Source organism: Labeo rohita, unplaced genomic scaffold (genome assembly GCF_022985175.1).
Source record: "Labeo rohita strain BAU-BD-2019 unplaced genomic scaffold, IGBB_LRoh.1.0 scaffold_182, whole genome shotgun sequence".
Classification (NCBI taxonomy): Eukaryota; Metazoa; Chordata; class Actinopteri; order Cypriniformes; family Cyprinidae; genus Labeo; species Labeo rohita.
In genome coordinates, this window is record NW_026128022.1 from 60,895 (window position 1) to 72,314 (window position 11,420).

Genomic DNA, 11,420 nt, shown 5'->3' on the forward strand with positions numbered 1-11,420 from the left:
AATTGTGTGGGTATGTTGGTATGGATGTCAGAGGGTGGTTTGTAAATAAAAGTTTTGTGTTTGTGAATGCACACCTGTAATGTTTGAGAGAGAGAAATTATACTGTACTGCGAATCATACATCCCACCGCTGTGAATGCCAGCCTATGGATTTCATATTAGTGTGCACGTGTATTTCATGTGTATATTTTGAACATCCAACAGTATACATGCATATGCAAGTAATTTCTAGGTGTATATGCACGTGTTTTATGTATGTATTGATAAACGAAGTTTGATTTAAATCCTACGTGGCGCCTCATAAACTTTAATGTCAGAGTTTGTTTTGGATTTAAACTAACAGATTTCAGCAATTGTCTTGCTGTTAAGTAAAAGTCACATTAAAAATGTTTCAGCATTTGTAACATCCAACCTTTGACACTCTTGTATTTATTTGCTACAAATTAAAGTTCATGTGTGGTTGATCAAAGCGTGTTTATTCTAATAGGCTGTTTTGATTCAGCAATTGTTCCTGTATCATTACTGGAGTTGTGAGGAGCCTCGGCCTCATTGCAGAAGAAGAAATGCAAATCAGCAATTAACCCTTGTGCAACCCTATTGACATTTTGCCTGTGTTCATGCTATCTGCATAAGTGTGTCTCAGGTGTGTGTTTTTATTGGAATTTTAATATTTCACCTTTTGATAAATATATTTTTCACTAGGTACAAAAAATAGTTCCTCTCAGCACCTTTTGGACAAAAATGTCCTCATTGAAACCCATTAAAACAACATTTTTTAATCCCAGGGCCATTTAACTATAAAATGATGCAATATTTGTTAATAGGCTTTCATTCTGTGGCAAGGCTTCAAAATTACATTTTTTACTCTTTCTTTTTCCTAGATGGTGCCATTTTTTCAAGTTTGGCACATAAAGCTAATTTTCGCTTTATTCCTCTTTTCTGCTTATGCATATTATAGAGTCAGTTGGATAAATTATGCAGCTATAATTGTGTGGGTATTTTGGTATGGATGTCAGAGTGTGGTTTGTTTGTGTGTCCTGTAATGTTTGAGAGAGAAATTATACTGTACTGCGAATCACACATCCCACTGCTGTGAATGCCAGCGGAGCTTTGCTGGAATCTAATGGAAAAAGCTTGGTCCTGCACCCAAACAAAATCTTACTAAAAGCTCAATTTGTGAGATATCAAACTCAAATTTGGAACACAACTTGTTTAGATTTATGGCTTTGATTCTCTATCAATTTTTAGTTCAAACTCTTATATAAAATATATATGTTATATAAAAAATAGCTTTTAAATCATTTTCATAAACTTAAACCTCTACACCTTTCTGGTTTTATTTATTTACTTTTTTTTTTTACTTCAACAATAATCTGCCAAGGGTCTTCTTTAAAATAAGACCAAACCTAAGTCTGTACTCCCAAGCTTCAAATTTTTCTTAGTTTTTTGATATGGACATTTTTGTCCTCTATGAACCTATGTGGAACTTTTTTATCAAAAAGACGCACAAGGGTTAAATCAGTTTCCTTGGAACTATCACATAAGACTCATAAGATTAATAAGATTAACCCAGCCTTTAGATTTTTGTTAAACATTACATGTAGTTAAAGATTTGTAATAATTTATGATTATTGGAGTGGGTGTGTTCTTTTAAACACAAAGGTTATTGTTGTTAAATTCAAGTTCAGTGAGGAAATGCAGAATTAAAGATATCCTTCATCTTTCCACAATCACACAGATTTATGTCACTGAACACATACTATCCTGAATTCACTGTGAATTCACAAAATTTCTATAATAAATGTTGCATTTGCGTATTATTGACAACAGATTTACAACTACATGTACATTTTAAATACATTTTAAATGACTGATTTCCCTTGGTTTCATAACATTTAATTAATTATAATTTATTATATTTTTATTTTATTTATTATTTTTATTTTATTTATTATAAAATAAAAATATTTTGAAAATTTATACTTAATCTCCAGCAATATTGTCGACTTGACTGTTACAGCATGACATATTATTTAAACCTATTACTATTAACCTTTTACCGAACATTTTTTTTTATTTTATCTCACGATTCTGACTTTTTTTCCTCACAAATGCAAGTTTATATCTACTGATTCGGACTATATAACCCGATTTAACAAAACTAATGAGTTTGTTGATTCTGAGGGGGAAAAAGTGGAAGTGTTGGATATAAGCCGAGGGGAAAAGAGAGAATGACAAGTTGTTTTTCCTCTAGATTTGTGGGATATAATCTCGGAATTGCGAAAATAAGGTCAGGATTTTGAAATATAAAATCAAATGTACCTTTTTTATTCTTTTATTCCATGGCTCCATAGACTGCCAATTGAACCGCCCACAAAAACGTCATCCCGGTTTCGGGTCTGTAAGACTATCCCACTATCAAACGCCAATTTCGTTGAATAACAGTGCTTAAGGCTGGGTGACAAGCTCTTGTAATATGCGAATAAAATTTTAAAAATTTTCTCAATTGTGTTTGCATACCGACTTTATAAAGGGGTTCACACTCTTAAACAGGTATATAAAGATTTATAAAAAATATTCGGTAGGCTAACCCAAATTTACCCTGGGTTACAAAAATAATAATTACCAATAATATTTTGGACATACAATATTTGAAATGGGTCAAGAGTAAAAAAAAAAAAAAAAAAAAAATTCCCTGGAAATTTTTTGAAGTCACATAAGTGTAACCAGAAACAATGTAATGTTTAATTCATAAGATCAACTTAAATAAAAAAAAAAAATAATAAACCCTTCATTTGGAAATCATTGTGGCACATTCTCAAAAATTCCCCATTTAAATAGAATTCTGACAATTTAAAAACTTCCACCACATCTTATTATCGACACAGAAAGCCAGTTACTTCTACGTTGAAAAATATAGTATCTTGTAGCCTCTTTTAGGGTTTTACATAAAAAAGTAATTATAAATGTAAAATATATTTTACTGACATGTGAAATTGTAGCAAAAATTTCATTGCTTTAACAACAGTTGCTAAATAATCAATAACATCAGCATCCTGAGCCAACTATCAGATTTATAATGAGCATTTGCACTGAAATCAAATGACCAGGAAAAAAAAAAAAAAAAAAAACATATTTACAGAGAACTGTTTATTAATACACTGGATCAGAAGCAGAGTGATACAATATTTTAATCAGTAGCTATAATCGCATCTGAGTTATGGTCGATTTGATTCTCAATGATTATTTATTCATAAGTCAAGCATAAAGGAGCAGACTGGAACATGCAGAAACACATTTAACATGTTAAACATGAAGTCACATGAGAGGAGGCAGTGCCTCCATTGCGCTATAATTGGCCAATTACGCTGTTCATGCAATGCGTTAAAAGTTAAGTAGACCCGCTGCCTTATGTCGCATCACAATCAGACTTGAAATCAGCTTGGTGAATAAAATATGCATGGAATATAACATTTTTGTTAGTAATTAAATCTTGAAGTTATTTTGGTATAAACATTGATAAGAGACACTTGATGAGAGATACTTTATTTTAATCAACAGAACATTAGTTACATAGTTGTTGTCATTGTTGCTTCCTTGATAGTGCAAGCAACGTTCATTTATTTAACCTGAAAAGTGTCATCATTAACTCTCTGCTATTGTACATTTAACAGTCACACTTGTGTTGTTCGAGATCAAAACAGACCAGAGACCATAAATGTATAATAAATTTTGAAATTAATGTACTATTATTGTACATTATCTACATAATAATGTATACGATTCATGTATTAGTAATGCACATAATCTAATTTGAACATCAAAATTGAACAAAAATCAACAGAAATGCTTGATCAGATTCAGAACTCAATTCATCTGGTTGTCTGTTTTTAACCTCTTATAGTTTAATCTCTTGGCTCGACTTATTTTTAAACAGTCTCAAACTCACTCTGTCGGAGTGTGTGTCTGTTTCACACTCTTGATGTTTTAGTTTCCTGTTTATTTTTATTTATTTATTTATTAGGCATCATGGCTGATTGGTACAGATCGAACACACCAAAAATTGCTCTGTATTTTCATATTTCCGTTTCAATTCCTATGGGGGTCATTTTTGAATGCGAACAAAACAAGTGCAACATTTTTTTTGAAATAACCATATAGCTTTTTCAATTTTTTTTGTGTAAGTGTGTTTTCACATTTGCTGCAAAAGTCACCAAGTTTTGTACTTTTACATTCAGACTGTCATCAGTTGTGTCCTTTTTACCCAACAACTGCCTGAATCTGTTTCTTCAGCTTCTCTGTGTTGTTTGAGATGTTTTTTCCAGCAACCTCCATAAGATCAGTGATCATCTCAGCGCTGTAAGCACCTTGAAAGGTGCGATAATTCTTCCTCCAGGTCTCAAGTTTATCTGAAGAAACAGTAACACACTTACATCAGAACACAGTTGATATTTCAGTTTTATTCAATAAACAATCCAAACTTGCCTCCACAGTTGACCACATTAAACAGAGGGATGTGAATCACAGTTGGAGTTTTATTTTTGCCTTTGAACACATAGAAGTCCTTTGGTTTCTTCACATCTTCATTGGGAATGTTGACTTCAGGGAAAGGGATGTTTAGTTTCTTGCACATCTCAGCAGCTTCTCTCACCGTCTGCAGTGGAAAATCATCACAACATTAATTTATTGAAAGGATAGAGATTTCAGTTGAAATTAAAAGTTGTTATTCACTGAAATGGTCAGGTTGAGATGAATGGGAAACTATGTGGACATCTGAAGGTATTATAGATTAATGATGTTAAAATGAAAATATGCACTTGTGTTTAAATGACTTTCATTTATTCATCTGTTTAAATTATAGCATTTTTAATTAGCTGTCGATGTTTGTTTTTTAGGTTAGTGTGATTATTTAAGAAAAATCTCCTGTTGTTTTTTGAAGAAGGTCTCATAGGTTTGTAATGACATGATGGGGAGGTAAATGATGATTTCCAGGGGATCTATTCCTTTAACTTTTATCAGAGTATGATTTAGAAATGCATATAATACCATGAAAGGATCACCATCACTGAAATCCAGGGAAATGATGAGGTCAGTGTTTCTTTCTTCTCTCAGCACTGAGAAGTAGGGTGAGTTCAGCAACAGTCCTGCATCTTCATAGTCTCTCGTCTCACTTTTCTGAAGAGCAGCTGGCACCACTTCATCTGAAGGATCACAGTATGAAATGAGTTTGTTCATTATTGAATTGCAAATTTACAATAGGGTTTGTTCTCACTTTTCATGTTGTGGAGAAAGTTATAATTCCTTCCCCAGATCCACTGAGCCATGCATCTACAAATGCTCATCCAACAATCTGTAAAACAAATGCACAGCGGTTCTTAAACGTAGTAAATAATATTGTTTTTCTTTCATTCTGTATAATGTTTTTCAGTTGACTAAATATGTTTTTTAGAGATGAAAAAGGTTTTTAATGTTTCATTAGTTTCTTCAGCTTTATGTTTTGAGAAAAGTTTATTTTGTGGCATCAGTCTGTTTTGGAAGCTTTATGAAATCTTAGAGTAAATCACTTCTAAGTTCACACATTAATCTGGTTAGAAAATCAAAAAAGAAGTTGTACAAATCAAATTGATTGTACTGACAATTCAACTTACCGAAAGGCCAGAAACTGAACCAAAGTCTCAAATTATTACACACATCTTCAGTGTACTGCTTCATATACAGTTTTGCAGCTTGTTTATCAGCGAGATTCAGTTTTTCTGTAGGAAAAATCAGCTGATGCTTGCCTCCACCGAGGTCTGAAAAAGAGGGAAATATGTACATTATTGAGTTCTAGTTATCTGACAACATATACTTCTAGTTTGTGAGTCTTGTGTTAATCAGATGTTTTTGCATGTTACAGTTTTGCAGTTTCATCCATTGGTTTGTTTTCATGTTTTACTGTTTAAATTTTGCTAAAAAGACAAGAGACCTTTTAATTACAGGAATGAAATATAACCTCTTTATTTGAAATAGCATTTAGGTATTGTTCTCAAATCAAAACTTTCATTTTGTCATTCAGCCTTCTGATAATGTCATTCTGTCTTTCAGCTGATGGAAAAAAGTGATTTAGAACATTACAACCCACTGAAGAGATTGTACGCCTGTTTCTCACAGCCTTGATTTAATTGCCATTAAATGGTCCTCACTGTGTTAAATTCTGGATAATGATGGGGATTAATGTTAAATAACTCTTTTGATTGTGTCCATTCAGAAACTGAACATTGAGAAATATTGACTGCAGTAAGTGTGATAACTGGACTCTAAAATGAACTAAAGTCTCCTCTATGAGTTGTAAAACACTCTTACCTTTCAGAATAGTTCTGATGGATTGATCAAAACGAGAAGGATCTTTGCCATTCAAAACAGAGAGATTCATGTCTGCAAGATCCATGAGCACCTGGTAACACTTTTCTGCAGGTGGGGCTTTTTTTATGAAGAAAAACACATTGAACAAACATGAACACACTGCAAAATGTCTTGAATGTAAATGCTTTCCATCCCCAAATTCATCACGTTCAGATATCAGGAGTTTCCAGCAAGCAAACATACACAAAACATTGTCCAAAAGCCATTTAAGATGCTTTGATTTGAAGCTAAAATAAATGTAATGATATTCTCATGATCTATTCGATAACACTTTACAATAAGATGCATAAGCAATACATTTGTTGCAGTATTTATTAAGTTAGTGTACATTGTTAAAAAAAAATCTTAATTTACGGAAAATAACTTTTTTCAGGTTGTTTTATTTTAACACTAAAATCATCTCTAAATTAACCACCAACTGTTATTTTAAGCAGCATGACATTAATGACAAATTACAGCAATTCACATTTTTTATACGGAACTATTACTGTTTCTTTTTTCTTAAATCACATACAAATGTATGTAAAATTACAAAAATAATCTGTAATTAATACAATAACAAAACCATCAAATGATAAAACAGTCAAACAGCATCAGCTGCCGAGAAAAACCAAAAAATTAAATGAAATTCTCTTTTTACAAACACTGCTAAAACACTGTTATTTTAAAGGTATTTCCTGAATCATCATGATCAAACACCTTTACCATGCAAACTCTATGGCATATAGTCTTAGAGTTTGCACTTGACTAACTGGGGCCCAGGTCAGGAAGCAGACAGACTGGCTAATCCGACCGTCTGCTAGCCGCCTCACGTCACCAAAATCAGTTAATTCTCAGCACATAGAGACCCTTTCACCTAGATATCATGGTATAGAGACTGTGTCTGTTCCCCGAGCTAGACAATACAAAAGACGTCCAAACCAATTCAAGAGTAGCAATCTAATCAACGTTCAACAAATTAAAAATTTACATAATACAGAGAAACAAATGATAAAACTTGGCCTTTTGAATATCAGGTCCCTCTCCACAAAAGCACTTTTTGTAAATGATATGATCATTGATCATAACCTAGATGTGCTATGTTTGACAGAAACCTGGCTAAAATCAGATGATTACATTATCTTAAACGAGTCTACCCCTTATGATTACTGTTATAAACATGAGCCACGTCTAAAAGGTAAAGGGGGAGGTGTTTCTACAATTTATAACAATATTTTTAGTGTTTCACAGAGAGCGGATTTCAAGTATAACTCGTTTGAAGTAATGGTGCTTCATATAACATTATCCAGAGAAACAAGTGTTAATGATAAATCCCCCATGACATTTGTACTCGCTACTGTATACAGGCCACCAGGGCACCATACAGATTTTCTTAAAGAATTCGCTGATTTTATATCTGAGCTGGTGTTGGCTACAGATAAGGTCTCAATAGTAGGTGACTTTAACATCCATGTTGATATCGAAAATGATGCACTGGCAGCTGCATTTACAGATATTTTAAATTATATTGGAGTTAGACAACAGGTGTCCGGTCCCACTCATTGTCGAAATCATACTCTAGACTTAATACTGTCACATGGAATTGATGTCAATGCCGTTGAGATTCTGCAGCAAAGTGATGATATCTCTGATCATTATCTAGTCTCGTGTATTCTCCAGATGACTAAAACTGTAAATTCAACTCCTTATTACAAGTATGGTAGAACCATCACTTCTACTACAAAAGATTGCTTTCTAAGTAATCTTCCTGACTTATCTGAATTCCTCAGCATGTCCAATAGCTCAGAAAAACTTGATGATGTAACAGAAACTATTGACTCTCTCTTTTCCAGGACTCTAGATACGGTCGCTCCTCTGCGCCTAAGGAAGATTAAGGATAACAGTCCGACCCCGTGGTATAACGAGCACACTCGCGCCCTAAAGAGAGCAGCCCAGAAAATGGAGCGCAGCTGGAGGAAAACAAAATTAGAGGTTTTTCGTACTGCCTGGCGGGAATGTACCCTATCGTATAGAAAAGCGTTAAAATTGGCAAGATCTGATTACTTTTCAACTCTTTTAGAAGAAAACAAACATAACCCTAGGTATTTATTCAATACAGTGGCTAAGTTAACAAAAAATAAAGAACCAACAGGCACTGACTATGCCCATCAGCATAGCAGTAATGACTTCATGAACTACTTTACTTCCAAGATCGATACAATTAGAGACAAAATTGTCACTATGCAGCCGTCAATTACAGTGTCGCATCAGAGCAAGTCTGTGCAATATAGATCTCCTGGGGAACAATTCAACTCATTCTCTACTATAGCTCAGGAAGAATTGTATAAACTTGTTAAATCATCTAAACCAACAACTTGTATGCTAGACCCTATTCCATCTAGGCTACTAAAAGACTTGCTTCCAGATCTCATAGATCCTCTGCTAAATATTATTAATTCATCACTGTCATTAGGATATGTCCCCAAAACCTTCAAACTGGCTGCTATTAAGCCTCTAATTAAAAAACCACAACTTGACCCCAACGAATTAACTAATTACAGACCTATCTCGAATCTCCCATTTCTATCAAAGATATTAGAAAAGGTTGTATCCTCACAACTATCTTCCTTCCTACAGAAATATGATATCTGTGAGGATTTTCAGTCAGGTTTTAGACCGTACCATAGTACTGAGACTGCTCTTATTAGAGTTACAAATGATCTACTCTTGTCATCCGATCGTGGTTGTATCTCTCTGTTAGTGCTACTGGATCTTAGTGCTGCGTTTGATACTGTTGATCACAACATTCTCTTGAATAGACTTGAGAATTATGTTGGCATTAGTGGTAGTGCATTGGCATGGTTCAAATCGTATCTATCTGACCGCCATCAATTCGTGGCAGTAAATGAAGAGGTATCATATCGATCACAAGTGCAGTATGGAGTACCTCAAGGCTCAGTACTAGGGCCATTACTCTTTACGCTTTACATGTTACCCTTGGGTGATATCATCAGGAAATATGGTGTTAGCTTTCACTGCTACGCTGATGATACCCAGCTCTATATTTCTTCGCGGCCCGGCGAAACGTACCAATTTGAAAAACTAATGGATTGTGTAGTTGAGTTAAAAAATTGGATGACAAGTAATTTCTTACTGCTAAATTCTGAAAAAACAGAGGTGTTAATTATTGGGCCTAAAACCTCAGCGTGTAATAACCTACAACACTGTCTAATACTTGATGGCTGTTCTGTCAATTCTTCGTCATCAGTTAGGAACCTAGGTGTGCTATTTGATGGTAATCTTTCCTTTGAAAACCACATCTCTAGTATTTGCAAAACTGCATTTTTCCATCTCAAAAATATATCTAAACTACGACCTATGCTATCAATGTCAAACGCTAAAACATTAATTCATGCATTTATGACCTCACGGTTAGATTACTGTAATGCTTTATTGGGTGGTTGTTCTGCTCTCTTAATAAACAAACTCCAGCTGGTCCAAAATGCAGCAGCTAGAGTTCTTACTAGAACCAAAAAGTATGATCATATTAGCCCGGTTCTGTCAACACTGCACTGGCTCCCTATTAAACATCGTATAGATTTTAAAATCTTGCTCATTATTTACAAAGCCCTGAATGGTTTAGCACCTCAGTACCTGAGCGAGCTCCTATCACATTATAGTCCCTCACGTCCGCTGCGTTCTCAAAACTCTGGCAATTTGATAATACCGAGAATATCAAAATCAACTGCGGGCGGGAGATCATTTTCTTATCTAGCGCCTAAACTCTGGAACAATCTACCCTACAATGTTCGGGACGCAGACACACTCTGTCAGTTTAAATCTAGATTAAAGACCCATCTCTTTAAACTTGCTTACACATAACAAATCAACATATTCTTATAATTCAAATCCGTTAAAGGATTGTTAGGCTGCACTAATTAGGTCAACCGGAACCGGGGACACTTCCCATAACACCCGATGTACTCAGTACATCGTAAGAAGAATGGCATCTACGCTAATATTAGTCTGTTTCTCTCTTATTCCGAGGTCACATTAACCACCAGATCCAGTCCGTATCCAGATCAGATGGTCACTGCAGTCCCCCGGATCCAGTCTGTACCCAGCCCAGATGGTGGATCAGCACCTAGAGACAACCTCTACAGCCCTGAATGTCAGCGGAGTCCACATCAACTAGATGAGCCCCAGAGACGGATCCACAGTGAAGACCACGGGAACTTTGGCCAGAGGAGAACTGGCCCCCCGACTGAGCCTGGTTTCTCCCAAGGTTTTTTTTCTCCATTTGTCACCGATGCTGTCGCCTCTGGCTTGCTTAGTTGGGGACACTTTCTCTTAACACAATATTGTATTTTATTTTATTATTTTTGATTAACTACCTTTACCTAAAATGTGAGTGTTTACTGTTGCCTTTGGCATTGTTGATGTACTGTTTCCTATTTAATACTGTACAGCCACCTTGTCACAATTCTGTATTGTTAAAGGCGGTATATAAATAAAGGTGACTTGACTTGACTTGACCAGTGCTTGAAGTGGACCGGTATGCACCGGCACTTCTGTATTTTAGCATTTTGCGTACCGGCACTTCTGGCATGTTGCCAGTACTCAGAGTCACGTGGAGTACCGGCACTTCTTTTTTTCCACTTCGAGTACTGCCCTTTACTAAACAAAAGGCAAAAAAAAAAGACTGACTGGTAGCACGGGGTGCCATACAAAAACCTTCAAATTAAAGTAAAATCTCCTTATTTAAATAAACTGACAATACTGTTAATCTACAGGCATTTCCTAAATTATCATGATCAATAACCTGCACTGTAAAAATAAATAAATAAATAAATAAATAAATAAACAAATAAATAACTAGCAGAAACTTTTTTTGACTGTTTTTTTTTTTTTTTTTTAATGATCTTTAAACATTACTTTTATTAATGGTAAACATTTGCCTCCCTGTGCTGCCAAGCATTTCACCTTTTTATGTTTATATTTTACCAATGTAAGCAAAAATATGTATTAGTAAATGTTGAA

General features: G+C 34.6%; 2 protein-coding genes across 4 annotated transcripts in view; one reads left to right on the top strand and one right to left on the bottom strand.

The window, feature by feature from the left end:
- The window catches only part of LOC127158970 (cytosolic phospholipase A2 gamma), a 74,897-nt gene that overhangs the window by 21,589 nt on the left and 41,888 nt on the right, over nt 1-11,420 (top strand). The gene's annotated exons all lie outside the window — the stretch shown is intronic.
- LOC127158971 (cytosolic phospholipase A2 gamma-like) lies at nt 3,224-6,457 on the bottom strand. Its single transcript, XM_051101915.1, has 6 exons — nt 6,342-6,457; nt 5,648-5,791; nt 5,272-5,349; nt 5,046-5,200; nt 4,485-4,653; nt 3,224-4,408 (listed from the first exon to the last, which is right to left on the bottom strand). Exons 1-6 carry the CDS (start codon nt 6,424-6,426, stop codon nt 4,260-4,262), a joined length of 780 nt encoding a protein of 259 aa, XP_050957872.1. The 5' UTR covers nt 6,427-6,457; the 3' UTR covers nt 3,224-4,259.